Source organism: Osmia lignaria, chromosome 6 (genome assembly GCF_051020975.1).
Source record: "Osmia lignaria lignaria isolate PbOS001 chromosome 6, iyOsmLign1, whole genome shotgun sequence".
NCBI classification, from domain to species: domain Eukaryota; kingdom Metazoa; phylum Arthropoda; class Insecta; order Hymenoptera; family Megachilidae; genus Osmia; species Osmia lignaria.
In genome coordinates this window covers 5660081-5686953 of record NC_135037.1, presented here as the reverse complement: position 1 = coordinate 5686953, position 26873 = coordinate 5660081, and the positions used below count along the sequence as shown (strand labels likewise).

Genomic DNA, 26873 nt, shown 5'->3' with positions numbered 1-26873 from the left:
GACAATATCTCAATAATTCAAAATTTAAATCTAGAATAAAAAATTCTGATTGATGAAATAAGGAATTGAATTGTATCTGAAAAATGAATGATTTATTGCAATTTATCCCAGTAATTCAGCAAGGAAAGTTCAAAGATAAACGAAGAGTTGATCGTGTTTTAGACATGGAATTTCATCTCAATCAGACGGAATATGAATAACAGACGATGTGGGCTGTGCTCCAAGAATGAAGTTACCAGGCCGGATGTGCATGCAGTATGCAGAGATATATCATACGTACATTCATGCGTGACACGCAAATCATCGGGTTTATACAGATTATTTGGAATATGAATCATCGTAACCACAGAAATTTCAGGAATTGATTATTAATGGCTTGAATAAGTATACCTCAACCCTTTGTTAATCGATTTGTAATCCATGTCTGTGGTCATTTCAATTGATACATTATTAGTGTCTGTAATTATCTCCATTTAAATATTTTTACTTTATCATTCTGGAGGAATTGAAATTATTTTGGAAATTTCGAATTCAGAAAGCCTTTAATGTTTAATTGCAATCGATGCACCATTCTACACGTTTCATACATCTGGGTGATGATTAGAGGTATGCGGTTACTAAAGATACAAAATTCGGGTACCCGAGCTGAACCGAGGTTCGAGTCGAATTCGACGCGGAAAATTTATCTATCATATCAATTTATTCGAGTACCCATAATTTCGGGTTCTGAATTGATATTCGGTTTCTGAAATGACGAGTAACCGAATGTACTAGACAAACTTCCACGGTCTCGCCCGATCTTGAGAAAAATTTCCAACACGAATAGTCGGGTTGTTGATCCCGCACACCCCTAATCATAATCGACCCGCTACTATCATTCGAAAATTAATTATTATAGTGTCACTCAAATGTCACTGTCTCGACTCGAGGTAAAATTTAAAACTGGCTCCTTAATGATCCAGCATCCGTCGATTTAAAAGCGCCTACCAATTAGCCTGCAGACTTTTATCAAATTCTCCATCTGTGAATGCATCATTGCATCGGCGAAGAAAAAACTTCTGCAACGACTTTATTGCAAGCTAAGCACGTATCTCCGGTGCTCCTTACAAATTACCGAACCGCTGGCAATCAGAACCCGTTCGTAGAACGCAAACATCCAAGATATTCGTATCTTCTCCTCGCTCGAACGTATTACATTATAATCAAGGAAGACGAAGTATCATCAGTGCATCAATGGCAATTTCGCATGATCAGCGGCAATACTCGCGACAGCTATTTATCATTTGAAAAAAGGAAACAATCCACGCTACCATTTACCGTGAGTGAATCTGAAAAGGCTCGGTTAAGGATCATTTTTGACGAAAGTACATACCTCGCGGACGATCGTTCGAGGCGAGCCTTGAACCGCTCAATTATCGAACACCTAAAACGGCTCGATCGTACTGAAGGCAAGGACAGAAAAGAATATACGGGCGACAATTCTCCGTAACGATAATTGAACTGAAGTAAACACGACGATCAGAAGGCAATTGGGGGACAAACAAGTGCCTGTTGTACGGCTACAATCTCGTGCAATTTAGACTTTAGTTACGGAGAATTGTCGAGGAACAAATGTCCAGTCACTTGTCTTATTTCTTCATATCCTTTACCTGTAAAGGTAGAAGGTACTCTGAAGTATCTGCCCAATACTTTCAAGTATCCTAAGTTCTCCCAAAATCAAAAGGAAATCGAGAAACCTATAATAGACGCTCGCTAATTTCCCGCCATATAATTCCCCCTCTCACCTAGATAACCAATAAATGTATAATTGTATGACAGAAACAAAGAAATTATGAAGAGGAGACACGTATGTTTCTTGAAAGTGCCCGTCGTCTTCAGAGGCCAAAATACGAGGAATTATCGAACACTATTATGCATCAGATATTTAACATTAATACGACGTACTTACAACGGACCTTATTCTATCAACACGGTTTCTGCGAACGTGTCCAATAAAAGAAACAGTTATCGTCCCGTGGATCCGGAATTAATTAGAATTCCAGTCGCGGTGTGTGCGTGTTCGCCGTTTCGTGGTTTAAAATGAAAAAAAAAAAAAAGAAAAAGAAAACGAAAAGAAGGAAGAGGCGTGCTCTGCGCCCTGTGGCACGATGTAACCCGTCGAATGCTATTTTCGTCGATCCCCAAGAGATTCTATCCATACATGAGGTGACTCATTATTACCGCAGAGGTCAGAGAGGAGAGAACACGGAGGAATCGTGTTTATTGAGAACCGAGGGGACGACGATGGCCCCTTTCGAATTATCGCTGCTTCACTACTATAGAAGCCGGGATACGTGTTTACAACCCTTTCAGTTCTTCTTTTTTCAATCTTTCTTTTATCCGTAATAATTTGCCGATAGAAGCACTTGGGGTATAGAATAACAATTAAGGACGAAAAATTTTTCTTTGTATGAGACTTATTGCTTTTTAATTATTATACCTTTAATCGACCCTGGTCACATTAATAATTAAAGATTATATTATTTTGTTTCTAAATCACTTTTAATATTAATACCGTTAATATTAAGGTTTCGATAAGTCATACTTCCTCTGTAGCACCATTTACATTCGATTTGATAAAAACATATAATTAAAAGATAACGAGTGATCTTTATACCAACACTGATTTTCATGTTTGGAAATAATATCAAAAACAGTAAAGATATTATGAGATACCGAACAGATTTAAGATTGATAGGTACAAGATTTATCAATTATCTATAAAATATTTTTAAAAAACTCGCGAATTTAATTGTCATAATTCTCATAATTCTCATAATTATCACCAGGTGCCACAAATTGTGCCAGTATGTAATTATTTGAGATAATATCGTTAAATAATTATGAAAAAAGATAAATGGAGAAGATTTGAATAACATTACCAAGTTAACGAAATCAAATGATAAATTAAATTAATTAAATAAATTAAATGATAGCATCTTGCACAATTTCTCTTACATCGTGTTAATTGTTAGGCTATAAAATCTAATGCAATGCATCCATTTAGCCCCATTTTCTTTCAGTGCACATGTAACTCGCTAAAAACTGAAAGCAAAGCTCGTCCAATCAGAATAATGATATTCAATTAACCCGAGGAAACGTGGTCTTGTCCGTAATTTTCCGTGGTAACGAGTTCCACGAACCATTTACATACGCACGTGCAACATTGCGCGACGAAATGAAGAACTTTTAGTACGCGTTTCCGGGACAGTTTAATTAATTTTGCCGTCTGAAAAAGACGATAACAACGTCTTCTAGAGAATCGTCATCCAGAAACTCTCGGAAGTTCGCTCGAGTCTGTCAGTTGATTGGTGCTTGACATCGAGACGCGTAGACGACGTCCCATCCATTTCACCCGTCGCGTGTCTCCCCGTCAACTTAATAGTCTATCCTCGATTCTTGGCACCGAATCGATAAAAGATCTTGACTAATTTCCTCGGCGACGCGACGCGAGCTAACGTGTACCAAGAATCGACGCATCTTCATTTTAATTAACTGCGGAGTCGCCTCTCCGCAGGGTCCGCGAAAGTGGTCGTTTGCTGTTTATATCTTCCACGTAACTGACGAGTCCATAAAATGATTAATAAAAATTTCCATTTTACATGATATTCTCGTTTACTACCATCAATTTTATAATATTCTATATTATAAATGATATATCGTAACGAGTGTACTATAAAGAAAATTATTGTATTAGGGGTATAGGAAAATATTAATTTATTCTCTTAATTTAGAAATTAATGAAAACAAGAGTTAATTTAATTTCCACAAATGCAATTGTCAATTCTTGCTATGATAAAGGTATTTTTATCAGAAAAATATCAAAGTTTTATTCTTCATGGTGGAACGATCAATGAAACAGACCAGTGAGGTCGAGAATACCATAACAAGTCACGTAATCAGTTAGTTGGTGAATCAATGCTAATTCATAACTGTCGGTTCAACCGAAACAATACGCGCATTGTAAGCTTCACCTTGGTCGAGTTAGAAGGAAGCATTCAAGTGGCCGAGTAATAAAACGAGTACCAAGATTGAGTCATGTCAGTTCATACTTGTAAATGTACGAAATTATCGAATTACAAAACGAATAATTTTCATGAATTACATAAAGTAATTTTCCTCGTGCTCGTCGAGTTACCCAACAGTTCAACACCGCCAAAATAACTGCTCCCAAAAATCAGTAAACAAGATGTATATATTTCCTTATTGATACTGTTGAATAATTCACAAGTGACAATTTGCTAATAGTTTTTAAACAGTACACGTTCTTCCTAATCCTACGTGTTTTCACTTCGAATATATTTTCCCAGGTAAGTCTACCTGTAAACGGAGAAATTTAAGATGTTCCCAGACTCGTGCTTTCATTATTCATTCGCATAAATATCTCCTTATCTGGTCTTGAGTCGTGTGTCTTCTATATCCTCGCGGAAATCATCCATTACGGAATTAATAAACGTTTTAAGACTTTTCGCGTTATCAAACCGAGATAAATCACAACTGGTAGAGAAGTTTAGCCTTGACGAATCGAGAATCTCTTTCAATTATAAATATTGCTGTTGTTGTGGCATTATGTAATTTATGTCCTTCGTTGATAAGCAACAAAATAAGCGCTAGAGTTATCTCAATGGATCTATCGCTATTGGAACGATTACTTGGGAGATAAATAGCCTAACTCGAAGACAAGTTATAGAGATCATGTAGGATGAAGTCACTGTGAAAATTGTGGAACATTTAGTTATTAATAGGTTACATGAAAATTTGTTGCAAAGTTTAACCCTTTCTCTACTATGGATGACTATACAGTAGGCTCTTGATAATTGTCCGCTCGATAACTTTTCGGAGAACCTTATTGTCCTTCATATATATTATACTTTAACCAATACTGGTGAAGTATTCAATTATTTTGGGAACATTTTGTTATGTATTAGTTTTGAGGTAGAGGCATTTGTTAAGTGCCCGTTTGCCAAAAATTTCATCCCCTACAGCCCCGAATGCGAAAAGTTATCAAGACTACTATATATAAATTAATTACTAAGCACTATAATCACCTGACACTTAAAAATAAAAACGTTGATGCTAATAATATTAATAATAAAATAATTTTTGTTAAATAAAATTTAGAACATTTAATTATGTTATGAAGATATTCCACCGTATCACTCATTAGGAATTTAAAATTTCCCATAAAGAAATTTATAAACCTGTTACTATTCGATGTTTGCTTAATTTGACGCCATGAATATTTAATTAATGAAACAGTTAGTGTAAAGTCAGATTTGTATAGTGAGATATACTAAATTGACGACTTCCTGGCAATCTCTGATACAAGGAAATTTCATCTGATTGACAATTTCAATCAGCAATTAATTTGGAAACATTACGGTACGACAGAACGTTTCTTATGTTTACTCCAAACTATGAATATTAATATTACCCAATCAGAAGAGTGATTTGTATTCGTGTTTCAGAGATTGTACATTATGTTCGCCGCAAAATTAAGTCTTTTAAATTCAGATTTTTCTTTCATTAAAAATTATAATATCGAATTAAAATGCAATATTATCCAATAACAACAAATACAAATAAATAAATGTATGGTTATACTACTGGAAGAGTTAAATCTAAATCAATTGCAATAATGGAAAAACAATATTCTATCTACACAACGTATGGTTATTAAACGAAAGAAAAGAAGAATGGAAATACTCCCCTTTTCACGAGCAAACAATTGCAGCATCGATATAAACATCAGATCAATCCTGCTACGAGAACACGTTTTCCACTGAAAACACTTTTCATTCTCAATTCCGTAACAAACAAAAGAGTGTCTATCACAGTGAAATATCGTCGTAGACATACACTTTGTACATAGGATGGCGGATGCAATCGGTGTTCCAAACTAACTGCCAATGTTCGCTTTCCATACAATCTGCCAGAAATTCGCGATTGAGTTTACGATCGACCAGCTCCGGCCCTACGGAAACTTTTATAAGTTCATTCATCGGTAAATGCACGCGGGAGGAACGATCGATCAGAGGAGTCCCGAAGGGTGTATTCGATACTTCCGGATGAATAAACTGGCGATGGAAAAAGAAAGAAAAAAAGAAGAAAAAAACAGAATCACGATCCTGAAAGGGCGTGTTCTGCTTTCAACAAAAGTTCAACCTCCAAATACCCATGGTGGATAGCTAACAATTTTTTTCAATCCTCGAACGACGGACCACGGAGAGAGCCCCAGTTTTAATTTAATTCTGTATTTCGTATTGTTCTTCCAACTTATGAAACTCTTTCGTTTGAAAATTATACGTTTAATTTTAGGTTAATATCCTGGTATATGTTTTGTAAGTTTGGGTCACCACTGATCCACGCTCCGTTACTTAACCCTTTGACTGCTAAGTACTCTAAGCTTAAACGTTTTGTGTGTACGAAATAAAAATTAAGTTTTTCTTTTCTTCCATATCTCAATTTATTTTTTTATCGCATTATTATAATCTGATAACATATAGTATGTAATTTTTATTTGATTATGATTAAAATATACAAGAAACATATGTGCGTCCATAGCAGTCAAAGGGTTAAAGTATTTAACCAAATACTTTGAATAATTTCTATGAAATTTATATAAATACAGCTCTTTCTAATTACTTTTCTAAAAATAACCATCTTAATTATTCCTCCACCATAAAATAATTCCAACACCGTTGGTCCGGATCATTCGACGCAAAAGTCGAAATCTTCCTGATACGTGTGTCATGGAGAGGGAAGGGAAAAAAATGAACGAAAGAATCGTCTTCACCTTGGGTTGGCAAACGGCAGCGGACAGAAGGAGGAAAAAAAGGAAGGAGGAAAAATTCTTTTACATGGTAACAGCGCGTCAAGATGACGCGTGGGGTTCCAATGAGAGGTCTTTCTTCGATTCCCTCGAAGTTGGTCCCTCTGTTCGACTTTAACGCGTGTGTCACCGCCACGTGGCACTTCTCCGGTCGACCTTGAATAGTCAACGAAACACACCGTCCCGATGGAGATGTACGTGTACACGTTTCGGAACGTGGATACGTATTAGCCGAGTGGAATATGCAAATCACCGAGTTCCACGAATTCGTCGATGCTAATGTTATGATAATGTATGACGAGACCCTTCAGCTATTTCGCCGAATAAAGATCGATGAATCCGAACAACCGAGTTACGGATATTATGCAGATGTGCAGCCGACCGCGATTACGGCAGAGGTCGTGGCAAAGGTACCTCCTCGTGTGACGTTTTCCAGACACTTTATGTTATACCTGTTCCGACCGTGAGGGGTCAAATGACTGCTTTAAAAAAATATTTCTTAATATAGAGTGAAGATTATGATTAAGATTATGATGAAGATTATTTTAAAATAAATGTTTATTTTATTCTTTTCCATCGCATTTGTTTTACAAATTATAGAATTCTTGATTGTATATTTTTCACATACGTATTTTTAAAACGATCGTTTGTCTTCACGCGGTAGATTTAGTGTTATAAGTCAACTTCTGACTATTGTAATAGGGTACAGTATCGAGCATAGAGACCTCCTTAGAAAAAATGGCAATATAAAAGAAGAAGATGTATATTGAAATGTATTTCAATAAACCTACAAAAAATTTCAAAGATACTAGAGAGACTCCATAAGACACATGCCTGGTTTCGCATAAAATGTGTTGAAATATAGGATTGGCAATCTTTCACAGCTGATTTAGTCAGGATCCATTCCACGGCTGGTAGCGGAAATGAAATTCGAACGATAAAGTTCACGGGCGAAGAAATTACCTTGTCCTATCCAGCAATGATAAATAACCGAGTGGAACGGTTGGAAGGGAGAAGAAAGAGAAGCGGCGAAATCGAGGGAATAAAAATGTGGGAAACGAATCGCCGTCCGGGGAAGAATCAGACCGTGAACGAGTACGGACCGAGTACACGAAGAAGCAGGCACATTTGGCCGTCGTGGGTACTGACATTGCCGAGGCAGCCGAGCAGCACAACCATCTGATAGACACGACACCGTGCACCGTCTGGAGGTTAAACCGTGCGGCGAACCAGGGACGATGCAAACAGCAGGAGGGATTTACGGATACGGAACACAGTTAGGTCAAGGATTCCCTGCATTTTCATGAGAACTTGCAAGTCGAAGAAGACCAACTTTGCAAAGAAGTATATTTCTGATCCTGATGAATTCAGACAGTGTAGGAGGTGGTTTAAATAAATAGAATGTGAAACATAGGTATACACTTTATTTTGAAGGACCATGTTCTAAGACGTCTGTATTCTAACTGCTCTCTTCGAGCGCGTCGAAAGGTAGAAAATTTGGACCCATTTCAAGGTACGTTGCCGAATCGGACATCCCTGTATTCGTCCTGTGATCCTACGAGGGTCTAGACTATCTCTAAGGTCCCAAAGAGGCTAATTGGAGGATCATGAATTAATAGCCTTCTCGATAGGAAGACTTATTAGATGCGCAAAAATGTTGCCGCTTAGAAAGGCAGTGCCGTGTCAACGTTGAGTGCGAATTGGCCGAGAAAAAAGCTTGCCGTTGACGTTAATTTATTCGCGACAAGTGACGCCGGGTCGTCTGGAGGTTGAACGGAGAAGCGTCGCGGCACCGGCTGGAACCTCGAGCGTCGTTCGCAGACATAAAATGCGGACCCCCGATGTCGAGTCAAGGGTACGAGAGAGTGATGCACGACTTCCATACGACCTGAGCTCGTGTTGGGTCCGTGATGTGCTCGCTCGCTCGCCTGTTTGCTTGAGGCCGCTTCACCTTGAACGATTCCGCGGAGTTTTATGCCTTACGAGCCACGCGTCGCGTCGGCGAGGAGTTTGCCTCTCGAACGCGTGGGAGTGGACCGGCAATCGGTGAGAGATCTCTCAAGGTTCGTTCTCGGAAATCATTTTTGAAAACACAACAGTCGCGTTTGCCTTCTTCGCGGAGGGCCCGTGGACGCGCCTCCACCTCGCAGCTAAGTGGCGCAACAATAAAAAAGATAACGATTTATTCCTTTTCGAGCATTGTCTTCCCTCCCTTCGACTCACGCCGGTGTATTAATTAATTTCCATGGGAAACGGACCGGTATCATAAACGACGTTTAAATAGAGTGCTCGAAAGGAACAACGTAATTCAGTGGCTCTGTCTCTTTCATTCGTATTTCTCCCCTCTATTTCTAATGTAATTAAGGAGCTGACCGATCAAGATGGTATTTGTGTGTTTTACAAGCTCGCGTACACGCGAGGCTGATCCGAGATGAAGATATATACAGTCGCATATGGTCTTCGCTGTTTTTGCCATGGACATTTTTCCCGTGGAGTAATATACTGAATTGAAAACACACTGTTCCTTATTAACACGTTTAAGCCGCAGGTAACAGGCGGAAACCATTAGAATGCGACGCTCGTTTGACGGCGCCGGCACTCAGGACTGTATGTACTATTATTTGTTTTAAGGTGCCATTTTGATACCTCGAATAAAGCACACCTACGCTCCAAAATTCTTGTCTTTCCTTCAAAGATTGAATTTTCTGTTCCTCCATGGTTCCTTCAATTTTAATTTAATTTTCTATCCAATTGGGCCTGGGGATATCAAACTTTAGGTTTGAGGTCCTTAAATTACGTTAACCCTTTGGGGACAGATCATTCTGAACAGCGTATTATTAATTCAAAATAAAAGAAGTAATAATTCCATCCTTCAAAGCATGTGTTATAAATTTTATAGCTGCATTTTGTATCAAAAATTTAAATATAGAATTATAAATTACTGTGACAATTATGTTTAGACACCCATATGCATCGATCGTCCGAAGGGTTAATATACAGTTCGATACAAGACGAATTCGAAATTACCTCTTGAATAACCTAACCCCAAGGCTTAATCACGAAACTCTGTTACGCTAATTTCATAGCAATAAATCTCTGTCTGCGTGCTGCATAAAAATGATCAAGACACATTTGTACATACGTAAAGTCTCGAGGAGAAGCCCGATTCTTCTACGCTCCTCGTCCCCCTGTCTCTGTCCTTTCGACGATAATAAATTCATTTTTAATCCTTCCGATTCTCGGTTAATATATCAGTGTCCGAGTCAGGCCTGACCGTGGCGCACATTTGCGGTAAGAAACAAGCCACGAGGTCCTGTTCAAGCAATGCAGGTTCGTTCGTTTTTCTACAAGCGTAACCGCACCGTGAAAACCATCGAAGAAGGAACGGGGATAGGAAAACTAAAGAGACCGCACGAGGGAGGTGAATTACACCGGATACTGGTCGGTCAACGCTTTGAGTTATGATCCCTAACGCTCTATAATCGTTAATTGAACACCGCTATGATCCTGTTTCGTTCGTCCCTTCCGCCGCAAATAATTTTTTTTTTTCCCGCCAGTTTTATAGGGGTAGTTTATCGGTGAAGGAATTCTTGACCCTTGGCGCTTCTGTGATTACTATTTTATAGAGATGCGAGGAAAGATTGAAAGCCTAACAAGATGAACGCTATAATGGAAGCGACCATGGTAGTCAGAAACGTTATAATTAGAATTTCATTTACTTTCAGCTAATAACTCACTGAAATCTACAAGAGGTATTTTAAAAATTTTCATTAGACTCATTGTCAGATGATAAGGTAACAATTTTTTTTTTAAACAATGAGAAGAGGTGATCTAATAAATTAATCAATATCTCTTGGTTCCTTAATTTTTCAAATGAAGGATAATATTTTGGGCATTAAGATGAGTGAGAATTGAGTCTTTTCGGATGTAAAGGAGGAACTGGTAAAACAGGTACGATAATCATACCAGCTGGTGCTCCCTGCATGCAGACCTAATCTCATCTAGGGGTGTCTGGGACCCCTAGAACAAAGGCATGTCCAGTTTTTTTGTATCTGTAGTTACTGGTATCACGAGATATACGACCTACGATTGGCATGCACTAAGCGTTACCAGTTACATGTACACCGTACATCCGCGATCTTCTTTTTCTCCTTCGGTCTCGACCCTTTCTAACCCTCTTTCTCTCGTCGAACGCGTTCTTCGTGGCCGCGACTTGATAAAAAGAGATCGGCCCCAAGGCGAAACGATAAGGAGCGATACGCCGGGGACGGTGTTCGGAATGCCGTGTGAAATCGTTGGGAAAAAGTCAACAACGATACGTTGCATTCGATAAAGCATCGGTTAGGGAAATCGTGATATCGAGACCGTTTGCTGACTTTTGCTCTTTGACTTCGAACACTTCCGCTTTGCTGCAATTTCCTTTCTTTCACTGGTAGATACTAGCTTTTCTAAGTTGATGCCTTTACTTAGATATTATATTCTAAATAAGCAATGATGATATCGACTGCACATTTTCAAATACGGTTAATTTATTTATTATTCTTTATATAGAAATATTTTTCATACCTTTTAGGAAGATTCACCAAGAGAATTATATTATTCCACGCCAATGGGACCGAATTAAACAGGTACGAAATGTGCGTGTATATCCAAATTAGTCACATGGTGTGACTCGTCACGGTCTCGAACGTGTATATACGCATTCTAATTAGATAGACACGCCAGGGTGCCCTCGTCTATGAAAGATATCGCGTCGGTTGACGCATTCAGCTCGAAGAATTCTCAACACGCATCGCGCGTTATTCAACGCAAAGACATTGCCTATCGCCGTGACAGCGGTGGTTTAATTAAATTTATTAAGACTGCCCCTGCACTTCCGTAACGATCGTGTGAAAAATGAGACTTATACGAGCCTATAAAATGTCCAGTGGAACGTTACTCGTTGGCACTGTAGCGCGATCAGATCGTGAAAATTCGTATCTGTTGGGTAACGGAAATATGTACAAAGGAATGCTTTTATTTAATCACTGTTTACGATGGAATCAATTACTTTGTCATTAGCAATTTTTGTGGAAATAATAAAAATCATGGAGTTAACTTTTTTCTACAAAAGCTAATGGATATATGTAGTATTTCTAAAATAGAAAAATAATTTTTTTATGATAAATAGTAGCTCCTAATTTAATTAACCCTTAATTATTACCAACAAAGTAATACAGTAATTAGTAAATCCGCTAATATTAGCTAACCTTCGGACAGCGGACCATGTAGAGAGCCCCAATTTTACTTGGCCGACCCAGCTTGATGGTGACCCAGAAGAATAGTATTAGAAATACCAATAATACTTCTACTAAAATTAAACCTATCAATTTTTAATTAAATAAAAAACTATTGTACACTAAAAAATAATATTTAAAGAAACAGTATAAACAGCTAGAATAGAAAACAAGGAAATGTGCACTGAAATTCTCCGATGATGTGGTAACTTTTGAAAAATTCATTTCAATTCTAACAAGTGCCATAATACTTATGAACGGCAGTGTATGACACGCCCTTCGTTAGCGAAAGGGTGAAAAGGCACCCTTGACGCGGTACGATAACGTGGCTCGTTTCGCTCGAGGCAGTACGGTGCTCGTGTCATGAAATTAACGTTGCACCTGGCCGAATGAAATTAACGCCCTACACACGATGTACGAAAAAAGAAGAGCGATCGTAGGGAGGAAAGGGAAAGAACAACGACGACAGCACGCTCGATTCCATCTGCCCAACCATAGTGGCTGGTCGGTGCAATACCGACGTTGACATTGACGCCGTTTATGGTCACCATGCAGAAACAAGGGAGAAATGTCGCATAATATGATAAAATTGACGTCGTTAAAATTGACCGCCTTTAATATCTATCGGTACCATGTCACCTATGTTTTTCAACACTTGCTCACAAAAACGATTTATTAGTTAATTGGACAGCAAATGGTAATTTAGTCTGTGATGATTTGATGACATAAAAGTTACCCAAAATGGCACTTGTGGCACATCAAATTCAAGCTTAGGGTTTAATAAAAATAGCTACCTAAACGATTCATCAATATTTTTAATAGTTAAAACGACTGATCCTTTTTTAAAACACACAATGTATCAATCAATACAGGGCGTTCCAAAAAAAATGGTATAATGCCAAAATTACAAATTTTCACACCAATATCGTTATTTTATACTAATTTACAAAAATTCCTTTGAACTGAATAGATTAGAAATTTTCTCTAATGGAAAACGATTGAAGGTAACATATGTTAATTTTTGACTGAAGATTTTCCGACCCCAAAGGGTTACACTATTAAGAAATTGATGGCACGAAAATAAGGTGGATATATTCAGCGTATCATTTAACGAGGCTGAATATAAACGCTCAACACACGATTAGCCTGTGCGTGTAACAAATAGCAAGCTTGTCCGCTCCTCTAATAATACGACGACCGAGATACAAACCCCTTTTCATTCAACTTCTTCGTTTGAGCTGCCACTCAGCCGTCACTATCAACGTTATCATTAAAAAGATCATCGGCTTTGATATTCTATAAGCAGCTATTCAATTTCTGGAACGAAACACGTTACGAAAGGTGTTAATGGACACTTGTCGGAAGTAAATGCAGGTGCAGTACTTTGTTCGATGATTACCTCTACCGTCTCATTTTTTCCACGATTTTCTTGTTTTTCATTAAACCAATCGCGAGGCGTCGATCACACATCGAAAGGATGGAATTTATTCATCGACGTGAAAAGATCCTTGCGAATAACATTTATGCAATCGATGGTAATAAATAATTGAAATTTCAACAAGGAGAAATCAACTTTCTGTTGGATTATCTTGCATAATAATTTATTAACCATTGAACAGCGAAACCTGAGTCAGTCGTGACCCAAATTTACAAAACATAAGTTAAATGTATGATTTTTAAAGGAACAGTGTAAAATTTAGAAAATAAATATGAAATAGAAAATTGAATTTAAAAAATGGGGCTCTCTCCATGGTCCGCCATCCGAGGATTGAATATATTATCGAATTAGCAAATTACTTATGTTGTTAATTTTTGTTTTATTTATATTTGCTATTATGCAAGAGACGTATATTATTGTTTATAGGTGTTCAGATTTCTTCCTTCAGGGAAACATAGCGTTGATAAATCGTTCGTTTAATTAATTAATCACTGACAGCGCTGTTGGCCTTTTCACTACCGTCCCGCGGCGATTTGTTTCAGCTTGCTATTAAATTATTAATCTGGAAATATACTGGCAAATTGTCGAGCGAGGTTCGCATTTAAGCGAAGTTGAAAGTGAAAATACGTATACTGAAGATGAGTTTCGCCTTTGAAATGCTTGCCTGATTTTAGGAAAAATGATGCGTTTATAAATTTTCTTTTAACAACTGAATCTAAAGAATTCGAAACGATGCACAGTGTAGACAAAAGTCAGGGATAAGGGAAAGAAAGAAACGAACGCGTTGAATGTTTGCCCAACTGGTAACCAGGATTGAAAGGGTTCCCGTGACGAGGAACGATTTCGACCCAGCCTCCTTTTCTCTTCGAGAACGGACAAAAAAGACCCGCGAAAGTGATTCCAGGCACGCGTCCGCCCCTTTTGCCGATTAATTTCGCTGCCACTGCAAGACGAAACGACAAGTTAGTCGACTTTTAACCGCTGTCTGGCCGACCTAACCGGGCAGGTGCGCGATCTTTCCTTTTTAAGGAATCTGAAGAAGCTACGGACCGGTGGACGAAAGAAAGAGATTGAAATCTGCGGTTTCGGGCCGCCTGCGCGAGAATGAAATCATCCGTTATGTCAGCGAACAGTATGCTGCTACCAAGGTGGTATAACCAAGTAACAAGATGTAACTAGTGAAAGTTTTGTACAGAGTGTCTCAAAAATAATGCGTCACCTGTAGATCCTTTGTATCAAAAAGAGAAATCAAAAAATTCTCTACCATTTTTCAATAAGTCGATTCAATTGTAAAATGTAAGCAATTAAAAATTAAATGTAAAAAATTTACATATAATATAGAAAATTCTGAAATACTCTATAAAAAAAATTCTATGAGGTAGAAAAATATCTCAATTTTTTATCAAATTGAAAGCTACCCAATTTTTTAAACAAATAGGAAAAGAAACTAGAATATAGTAGTGAAGAATTAGAAAAATTTTTGGCAAAATCCCTTAATTTTCAACTAATTTTTAAAATTATCAAAATACTTCATAATACAATAATATGGGAAAATTTTTATTTAATATAATAGTTAATTCTTCAAATCGTCCATCATCCAACGAAAAAAGAGCCAAACTGCCCAATTGAATTATTCGACCGTATACACGGAGGTTCCAGAGAAGAAACGCAAAAAGGAAGTAATGGACATCGATCGAGTGGCCATTTGGGAAGCGGAGGTCGATAATAACGGCGTAACAGGTTCTATCGTTTCATCGCAGTATTTACGTTCTATTATTCTTCGAGCTGACTCGTATATCGTTGGTCCGTGAAATTCCTGAACGTGTACGAACGGAGGACATTGTAGCATAGGCAGCCTCTCGGCGAAGTAATGGGCCATTTATTTTCACTGGTCGACCCCCGCCGAGACTAATGTGTCTCAGCAAGCTTTTTCGCGTCCCTTTTGCCCACCTCACGAGTGCTCCTTACCAGGAAGGTGGCCACAAAGCTCTGAAATACCGACGCGGAAGCTCCGGGCCAAAACGAAACCGGAGAAAGTAACCGTCTAAGCGTCTACCCCCGTGCAGTCAGGAATCTCGCCGGTCGACGATTCAAAGTAAACGAATGGGAATCCGCTTTGAAGACGCGCGACCAACTTCCTCCCTCGACGACGAGGGCTGGACGACTCGTCGCGAGACGCTTGAAAGAAGTCGTCGGATAAAACGCCGGTGATAAATGAACGCTCGGAAACGAGCGTTCAACTTGGCTGGTATATACTTGAATCGCGTTCACCGAGAAAATTGGTACGTTCTCAGGGCAGACCTTTACGACCTAGTCGCCAGTTACGATCAATAACCTTGTTGGAAAGTGTACAGAACACGTTTCTTTAGATATACGTAAAATTAATCAATACCAAAAATATTTACTTTGGAGTTAGGGGTGTGCGGGTACCCGAATATTCAGGTCGGTCTTGGGTCAAAAGTTTTTCTCAAATTCAAGTGAAACTCTGAGAGTTTGTCCGGTACATAAATTTATTCGGGTACCCGTTATTTTGGGTCCTGAATTGGTATTCGGTTTCCAAAATTACGGGTACCCGAATAAATTTAGGTGTTGAATAAACTTTCAAGGTCCCACCTGACCGGATTTAATAATTACTCGACTCGACCCGATCCGAGGGTCGAATGCCCGAATTTTCTGGCACTAGCGCACCCCTGTTCATGGCACACAACTTATGTGTTATCGCCAAAACAAGAAGTAATTTAAAAAAAAAGTTTGCAAACCAGTGATAGGATGATGTGTAAAGGTAGACTCTCGCTGGATTCTGATAGAACGTTAAGTGCATTTGGCCAGCTTCCAGCCAAGCGACGACTTGCACGATTTTCTTCGACGTAAAATCACCGTGACACACCCTTAACTCCACCCGTCTGTCCCTTTTCTTTCCTCGATCCTTCCAGTACGTCTGTCATCGTCCTACCAATGTCCGAACCCCTCCACAAGTTTTCCCGAAGCTTTTTCACCGGATCTCGTCTACTTGAATTCTCTCCGCCGGTCGTTGCTTCTTCGTGGTGGTGTTCTCCCTTGCAGAAAGGGGTTGGGGGTGTCTTTCAAGACGGCGAGAAGGTTTGTTGTAAAATCGTGTACCGTCGGCGATCAATGACCCAACGAGTTGGAGATAGGAAATTTATTCAATCATTTTTATGAAAAAAGAAGACGATTGGAAATTTATTAAATCATTTTTATTAAACAAGAAGACGACTGGAAATGTATTCGATTATTTTTATTAAAAAAGAAGACGATTGGAAATTTATTCGATCATTTTTATTAAAAAAGAAGAGTGCAAATTTAAAACCATTTTTGTTAAAAAAAAAGATGATTTTATAAACCCTGAAGAGTCATAAATTATTATACATTTTTAATGACGAGACACTACTGAATTAAAAATCCTATTAAGACTATAGAAATGTTAATTTTATAATACATCCAAATTCTTAATTAAATTCCATTATAAAAACAGTTCCGAATGAACCGCGTTCAAACATACCGAATTCGAACAACAGATAAAAGAGCAACAAAAGAAGAGTTGCACAACACTGATCAACGAGGAACATCCGGGAACAGCAAAGTTTAGATAACCCTCGTATTTACCGCAACTGGGTGTCTAACATCCCTCGACTACTTCGGACGATTTCTCGTTTCGCGTAAATAGAAAAACAGAGATAGAATGGCGAAAGCATTCGTAGCCAACCCCCGAGGAGATCGACGAGAAGGTCCACCCTCGAGTCAGGGTGTATACTTTACCACCTCTGACCGGCTGCTGGAAGCCACTTCGCAGAATAAAAAGACAGGGGCAAACAGGGATGACGTTTATCGATTTCAGCGGGACACAAGGTCGAGATAAAAGCGATTTCGAAAAAAGTCTGGGAAAGCGGAGGTGTGCTTTGATCATCCCTCGGATAGCGACGCGGTTATTTTTCTTTCCTCTGTTTATTCGGTCGATTTACGTGTTTACAGCGATGTGTTCCCGCTGGAAAGACACACAGATGTTTGAAACGATACAGGAAACACGTTCCCTTGCTGGGAGGAAACAATAGTGGAGAATCTGGGGAGATTTGTAACTTTGAAAATGAGATTTTTCCAAACTCTTCGTGAAAATCGTTGAATAACAAAATAAAATTGCAATTTAGAAATGAATAATTTTACGATATACATTAACGGAATTTTTTAAATATATTCCTATCAGCTTTGCTTAAATACGAAAAAGAGAAAATGAAAAAGATCATAGATTGCACGAAACATGTTGTCATCGAAGCGTTAAGACTAATTGACACGGAGATAAGGAAAAATCCATAAAAATGTTGATATAAAAGTAACACGAAATTCTGATAATAAGAGTGTTTGATATAGTAGTTGAGCAATCTAAAGTATTTCAAGTAATTAAATAACTCTTATGTCATATATCACATGATAAATTTTTATCTACACGACACATGATATGTGTACACGTTATTATCATATTTGTTATTGATATATTAATCCCTCGAACAACTGTTTAAACAAACAGAGATATACAGTCTAAAGTGCTTCAATATTCAATTAATACTTCACTCTTAATTTGAATGATTATCTTAATAATGTATGTTTATGTTTGAAATTATTCTATTGGAAGTTGTTACAACCAGTTCAAAATATCACATATTTTTTTTTTACCTTTATCGCATTACTGATAAAAGAAATACGACATACACGTTATTTAAGACCATTTAGAATATTAGCTAATCAGTTTCTCATTAATACATACGATAGTAAATAAAAAAATAAATAAAATTGGTATATGATATTCAGTGTAAATGAGAAAATTATTCATTAAAATCTTATTTCCAGTCGCAAATTACCATCACCTGAAAGGTAGATACGCGAATTCTTTTTATCCGAGAAAAGGTAAATTGGAATCCTCGTTTAATTACAGCCGAAGGTAGTCGTAAACGAATTTCGCGCGTAGTATCGACACGCGGAAGCTTTCCCGCCAATTTGGCTGGAATTTAAAAGAAACTGCTGCTTTTTTCACGGGCGATTTATTTAACGAGTCTCCGCGAAAATGAGCAGACAAGGAGGACCGAAGGACTTTGTTATGGATATTGCCTGGAGCTCGAGCTCGAGTCGAGCGTGAAAACCTCTTTGGATAAAACAGGAGAAGAGTGGTAAATGGGACGTGACACTTACAATCTTCCTTCCTCTTCGCTCCTTCCACACCGACTATTCTATCGTTTTAAATCACCGCCCCACGATTTCCCTTCCACTCGTGAAACTTCGTTTCGCCATGATTTCCTGCGTTGCGAAAATAGGGTATCAAACTGATAAGAGGATCGAATTTAACGAAACTAAGTAATAGCTGTCCGACCTCTGGAAATTTTACGCGACGAAGAGGATCATTGAGAATCATTCAATTTATAGTTCTTCTAGAAGAATTTCAAAAGGTCTTCGAGGAAAATTTTCATGAATTATTCTACGAGCCCTAAGATTTGTTTGAATTGCATTCAAGTTTAATTTTATATTTACTTTATACAAACGATACTATGGAGTATTTATAATTAAATTCAGTTCCCCAATATTTCTTTCAATATAAAAAAGAAAAAATTGATTTGAATAAAAAATCATGTAGATGGTTGGAATCGTGTTATTCCAAAGAACTTACGGCACAGACGCATATTTTCCCAGATCAGCAGGCTATAGAAAGAAATGAAATATGCGCATGATATTCGCGTAATAGGAGTAGAAAAGGATTGGAGCAACCGGGCTAGATGATCCGCGAATTTCGAGCGAACGAGAGACCGGCTGTATATGCAACAGCTTCATTCATTATTAATATCGACACACTGCACACGTGCAAAGATACATACGTGATCGTAGTGAGAATAGCACGATCGCCAGACTGTCTATATGTCGGCTCGCTGAGAAATGCACTGAACGTACCTGCAACAAAAAAAGAAAAGAACCGATAAAATGAGTTTATCTGTACGTGTGGAAGTAGTTTATACATGATATTTTTAATACGTGTTATGTGGAACACCTGGTGGTCCGTGGGATTTAGTCAGAACTATTTTTGTCAATTATCACATTGTTTATTTACGAAACGCTTTGTGTAGTAATTTTTATTGTAAAGAGAAGAAAACATAAAGTACAATTGAAATCAGGTCATTTTAATAGATGAATTTTTCTAAAGGATCATTAAACACGCAATAAAGATTTATATTTGGATCTGTTTTTCCAAAAAGGAACTTGGCTATTTGTGTATTAAATGTGTTCTAATTTAAAGCTACGTTATTTTCTTATAAAAATTCAGGTATTGAAAATTTCTACTGCTGTCTGAATTTATTTTAAATAAACTTTGACAATGTCGCACGCGTGCATCCTTGTACGAACATACACAATGATTTGAGGAACACGTATACAGTGTATGCAATGTACACCGTGAATCAGGTGTCCGCATGATTTAATCACTTCGCTTTGTCTGGTGGGAAGGCGTTTCCGGTATTGAATTATCCGTGGCTCGCGTACCGTGGTGTAATTGATTGTTGCGAAGAACGTGTTAACGTTTAGCGTTACAATCTTTTCTCTTTCACCGGGTGAAACGAGGCTGAAATAATTAACATTCCGTTGCACGCCGTATTTTCATTTCATTGTTCAACGTGAACTAAATATACCCAAAAAAAGATAATTAAACATGGAACATCTCTTTTCTTTCACAAGCATCCAAAAATGATACTAAAATTAGATATTAATTAAAACTGCAATTTTTTATCTTATCAATGTTACAATTAAATAATTGTACAGGAATTACAGTAGAACAGATCTCTGTATTGCGTAACATCTTACAAAATACTTCACCTGAAGCAATTAAAATTGTATCGCGTCTTAAATAAAGCTGCAATCAATAATAACACCTTCAGATTAAACGAGGCTATCTTTAGAATTCTGTAACAGACATTTTTAGAAGCTTCCACGATCAGAGAGATTGAGACTCTTATATGGATTACATAAAAGTGAAGCAAGTTTGTAGCAATCCGATCGGTTTGTTAAAATTTACAAACGATTTGCAAATAATTCAGCCGCGCAACAACGGTGATATTTCCTTCACGGTTTAGCGGAGTTGAAAAAGAAAAAAGATATTTCCACGCGATTCGACGAGCGCGAAACTCTTTCAATTCGTTTCAACACGGCACAAAGAAAACAGGGGAACGCGAGCTGAAACGTAAAAGCCGATCGAGGAATCGGAGATCGCGAAATAATCGAATCGTCGACGGTTCGATCAACGATACTATGATACCAGCCAGTATACACAGAGGCACGCACGGTTCTACGATACTGAAAGCATGCGCCAAAGTCCCTTTTAGCGTTGCTTTCAACGCTTTCCCCGTTCAAGCTGTTCCGGCTCGTTCAAATATTAAAATAAGCGAGCAGGAGAAGCGGAAACATGCTCCAGCTTACAAAAGAGATTTTCCACTTTGCCGTGACCCGAAGCTTGACGAGGGAAACGCAGTAAGGAAAAGGGGTTGAAAGATGGTTTCGCGTTCTTCCGACCGCCTTTACTTCAGCGGCAAAACAAATTTGCAAATAGGAAGAAATAATTCCGTTTAAGCGATCGCTGGTAATTTTGTTTATTTTAACGGATGAACCTCCGGCGTGCGTCAGAGTAGACGTTATAAATAGTTTAATGATCAACATGGTGCTGGTCATAGTTTTTTAATTGATTTGTACCGTTTGAAAATTTGAAAAATTGAAGAAAGTTTAAATCATCATTTTGTTCACTTCGAAATTTGCAAGTTTTTCTTATTTTTATACAAATGGGTTGTAGATGGCTGTAGATTAACCCTAAAATTACTTGCAATAATTTTACTGAAATAGAGAAATCATCAAAACTTATTTTACATACTAAAATTGGTTTTGTATTTACTGTCATAGATACACGCATGATCATAGACACACGTCAATTCATCGATACTCTAAAGATGTCTATTCGTGGAATCACGTGGTTCCTCGAATCATCAAGTCAAATATAAAATGACGCAAAACGCGATGTTGATCATTCGTAGCATTAAAATAGACTGAAAGTACGACCAACGTCTTCGAGAACACGCTACATCGCGTGTATCATTTTCTGAAATATTCGAGAAATTCTACTGAGTCTATTTTATGTAAATATTAAATATTATTCGTGATCTGGATATTTTGATAAACATGCAAACTTGGTTTTAATTAGCAGAAATAATGAACACGAAAAAATTTCAAATTAATTATAATCGAGGCTCTCTCCATGGTCCGTTGTCCATAGAATTAATCAAACCATTTACACGGCAAAGTGATTAACTTCACTTTTTTTAATTTTAGTGTCGAAGCACTTGATTGATGCTTAACTTTGTGTATTTTATCAGTTTCTCTACTTTTTGTTTGTTGAGAATTAATTAATATGACAAATGGGCAGCTCAATTAAGCTTGAAAATTTTAGTTACAATTAAAAAGCATCATATTTAAAAAATAATTGTTACTGTCCAACTGCGTGTGAAATTATTTATAAATACTATTTTATAATATTTTTACGTTATCAAATCATATGAAACTTTCTTTGTTCCCCCATTCATTTTGATACACAAGAAGCTAATAACAATAATTCATTCAACGTATCTTCACACGATACGGTACACGTGTGAATCAGGATGCACGAAACACCCCTCGATCAATTCCCACAAACGCACCCCAATTTCTCCAAACCGGTCCCCTACGACGCAAAACAAAACAAAACAAGGGTTGGAAGCGAAATACGAAGGAAGAAGAGCAGCAGGCTCCTTATTCAAGGAGGAAAACAAAGTTCGAGTAGAAATTAATCGCGCCAAGAAGCCGAGCGGAATTTCGACGTGAAACATCAGTAATGCGCGCTAAATTACGACCACTGAATTAAATTCGCCGAAGCTAACGATATTCAAAGAAGGCTATGGTTGGAAAGGAAGGGGACCGGTGACTCAGCCAGTTCTCGCTTTCTTCCTGCGGCTCGATCCGCAGGAAACTCCGGCTTCGAAATACAAGATGCTAATTGCTAAACGGGGATGTACACCAGATTCTAGACGGCTTATCCCTCTTGCCTCTGGATTTCCTTCGCGCACCCCTTTCTCCACCCTATTCTACTTCTCTCCCCAACGCGAAACCACTGAATATTCAAAGTTCACCGTGGAAAGAGCGATAAACGCAAGATCGTTCGTGCTACTTCGACTATGAACAGACCAGGTATATTTGCTTGGGTTCATTCGAAATCTTCTTGGATAAAAGATCTATAAATTGTATTTCTATTTGATTTTGTACTTTTCATTTTTAATAAATAAACTTCTGTATATTGTTCTCGTAAATTTGTACAAATTCTTTTTCCTTCGACTTCTTTCCGTTCTACGTCACAAAATTTCATCTATAAAAACCAGCTCCCACCGAGCAAGAACGAAATCCCTTCTCACGTTAAATGACGTAGCCTGACCCCATTTCTTCTTGGCGGGTCGTGAATAATAGCGGCCGATTCACTTAGCTGACTTCCGGCAGCCGATTAATAGATCGATTTCTTTTAATAGCGCAAATAGAAAGGAAAGAAACAGATTATTCAACTAGGATGGATAACATAAATCCTTCTAGTCGTACAGTGTTTCTTTTTATAAAGCGATGTTTTTATTAGATTTAAACTATAAGAATTTTCGTTCAACTTTTAGAAATATTTTATAAAGATAGAAAAATTCGTATTACACTCTTTTGGATATGAAATCAACTTATTTTTACCGTTTCTTAAATCCAGCCTCGTTTTCTTTCAATAAAACCTTTTACGAAAAGCAAATCAATCGGCAAAATACGTCAGAAAGGAAAGCGACCGAGGAAAATTGATCGTACCTTTGACTGTTTCGCAAGCACGAATCGTAATCCGAATCAACCTTTAATGTGCCGTATCTATTATATAATCTCGGGTATTGAAACAAACCCGTGGCTGGGCCCGCGGCACGCTGTCAGAATTGCAAAACACCGATCGTAAAGAAAGGGTTCGCTGCCTATATTCCCAGCGCGAGAACACGCATATCGTTAAGTGAGAACAAGCACCTGAAAAGGTACGTACGATTCTCCTTACGACCTTCGAGAATGAAGCCCTAAAAGAACTTATAGAAGGAAGGAAGAAAGGAAGAGTGTTTCGAAGAACGTAATTTCTTAGCCAGGTATGACGACGTGGAAAGCCGTTTCTGACCTCTTGCTAGAATTTCTGCTGTAACGAAGTCGTTATTTCTTTGAACAAAGTAGCCAACAAATGGTTGGTTGTTACCATAACGCCGCCGCTGGCGAATGGCCCCTTTTCTGCCTTTCATCGATAATAGTAAACTGAACCCATTTGGTCGAAGAAGAGATTTAGTTAATATTCTTTGAAGGTTCGTTTGATCCTTTGAGTACCGAATAGAAATATTTTATTTCATTTTATAGCAGACGGTGAGGAAAGGGTGGTATTACGTGTCCTTGCTGGTAATTTGGCCCCCAATGACATTTTTATTACAGTTACCCTTATTAATTTATTTATACGACGCTCGTTTGACGACGTCGACGTTTATGACCGTATGTACTACTATTTGTTTTAGGGTTCCATTTTGACACCTACGCTCCAAAGATTTTATCTCTATTTCAAGGATTCAATATCGTGTTTCTCCGTACTTGAATAATTTTACGACCTTTTTGAATTTCACCGCTTTTCTGGTGTGGATAAATCTACCCAAATGGACCTGAAGATGGCAACCCTTGAACTTGAGATGCTTCTAAAATTACATTAACCCTTTGAGGACGTAGCATTGTTAAGCTTGCACGGAGTATTATTAATTTAAAGTAAAAGAAATAATAATATATTATAAATCTTTAGAGTCTACATTTATAGCTGTATTTTGTACCAAAAATATAACACAATATGTATGGAATTATAAATTACTATGACAATCCGTGAAGGGTTAAGCAAATTTCAAAATAATTTTAGGAAATGATAAGTTTTTCTGAGAACATATTATAACCCTTTCCTCTAATTAAATTTTATATTCAAAATAACAACCTGCTCTAAAAGCAAAATGATATTTTCCTAGCCACACTGAACTGATATTTCAATCGCCATGTCTAAACATGTAATTGCACCCTATTAACTGAATGACACCAATCTGCCAATATAACGTTGTCGCTGGTAGGTTTTCAATCAAGCTTTGTTCCATGTTGTTTCGATTTAATTTAGTCACCTATCAGCGTTACCCGATCGAACACGGCCACGGTGAATCAGAATTTTCTCTCGTAGAAGGCGTCGATCAATTTTCGCATAATCGCGTTCGATCGTGTTCCTCGAGCCGCGTCCTCGCAAATGATCGCTAATAGCCTGGTATAACTCGAACGAAGGTTCTCAACCGCGACGAACGCGTGGGAGAGCCACGTAGGCGTCGCATTACGCAAGCAAATTGGCTGATCGCAGAAACTACCGCTTCTGGTGATACAAGTCCACCGATGAGTTTACCATCGAATAAACGAGAGGACACAAAATATCCGTACGATCATTCCACTGTTCTCGCTAAAAAATCTACGATCTACGATCTAATTTTCATCCCAGAAATTGTTTAACAGCTCTTATCTTTTTCTATCTTCAGAAATAACGAAATAACGAAGGACGAGAGGAATGCGGAGAGGCGAGAACGTACAACACCGATCGCATTAAATGACACGCGTTCTAAGCCACTAATCTTTGGCGGGAATTGCATCGGAGACCGCGGACATAACAACGAGGGAGACCAAGAGAGATGTAGGTAACCGGGAAGCGAGAAAGATAAATAGTCAGAGATAGGAAGAGAAGACAAGGGAGAGAGAGAATGAGAGAGGTGTACAGCAGATCGGTCACACACGAAGAGATTAGACGTAAACGCGTTTGTAATCCGCTGTAAATCCCGGCGATACAGTGCCGCAGAAACACGAGAACCGTCGTTGCAGCCGACAGAATACCATTATCAGAGCGGTAAACAAGTTTCTCTAGCGTGCTTCTCGACGAAATCGAGTTGTCCGACAGATTTCCAGGTATCGCTTTCTGGCTTCGCTCCAAATCCTTGCCACGGCATGTCCCTGTCCTCACCTCCTTGCGGATACACCTTCTCAAACGACCTTTGCCAAACTGATCGAAAATCGTAATACAATGTATCCGAGAAGGTTGCAATCAAAAGTCACGAATATCATTCTTTTATTTTTCAAGATATTCTGAAATGTACAGCTTCGTATGTTCTTTGTATTTTTGGCAATTTTAGTTACTCACCGTTAAAGATAACCCTTGAACAGCGGAGTCTGGGTCAGTCAAGACCCAATCTTATAAAATATGAACAAATATATTTACCTAAAATTGAATGTGTAATTTTTAAACGAAAGAATTGCATTTAGAATTTAGGAAATGAAAATAATATAAAATGCAAAATTAAATTGAAACCAGGGTTCTCTCCATGGTCTGCCGGCCGAGGGCTAATTTTCCTCTACTGAATTATTTATTTTTTATTATTTTCTACAAGCTTTTATAACTCGAAATTCAAGATCCCATCACTTCTAAATTATTCTACATTATTCTCAAATTTATTTATTATTTTATTTCACATGTTCTATTTTAAAATTTCTGAAATATCACAACTAGACAATATAACAGGAGTTAAATACGAAGTCTGCAATTGCAAAATGTATTTTTCTACAAAACAAGCATGGAATTGTATAAAACTGATTTACCAAGAAGCACTTATTTTTGCAAATATTATCTGCAACAAGGAAAAAGTTGAATATTTCGTCATACCTTATCCAGTAGCAGCAGATTAAGAACATACTTTCAAAAGTGTTTTCGCGATCTTTGATTCCACAAAATACTACGACAAACACCCGACGAGAAATTGCTGAAAATATCGTGGAATCCTATCAACGTGGAAAAGTTCTGGCCAGGAGAAACATTTCGAGTTCGCGGAAAACTGATTCCGACAAGAGAGGTTACACGGTCTTCGGTAGCGTTCGCAATCGTGAAACTCGTTGCCGGTAATATCCGCAAAGGCTCGAGGATACAGTGGAAAACCGATATCTTGAAATCACTCGAGAAACTTCGTCAAAAGGCACTTTTGTTCCCGACAGAATTTCATCGGGCTCTGTTTCGCGCCGAACTTGATTCACCAACCTCGTTTCCATTCGCAATCGGAAACTACGGAATGGAAAATGTCTGCAAATAAAACTTTGCTTATAGCTTATCGTTTAAATTTATCCT

General features: G+C 37.9%; 1 protein-coding gene across 7 annotated transcripts in view; it reads right to left on the bottom strand.

Annotated features, from left to right (window-relative positions):
• The window catches only part of LOC117601432 (uncharacterized), a 255838-nt gene that overhangs the window by 129986 nt on the left and 98979 nt on the right, over positions 1-26873 (bottom strand). Inside the window, exon 4 of one of the 7 annotated variants that reach the window (XM_034318150.2) lies at positions 19462-19534. The exons of the other annotated variants lie outside the window; for them this stretch is intronic. Coding sequence (XP_034174041.1) covers positions 19462-19534 — 73 coding nt within the window. The remainder of the gene's footprint in view (positions 1-19461; positions 19535-26873) is intronic. 7 annotated transcript variants of the gene reach the window in all.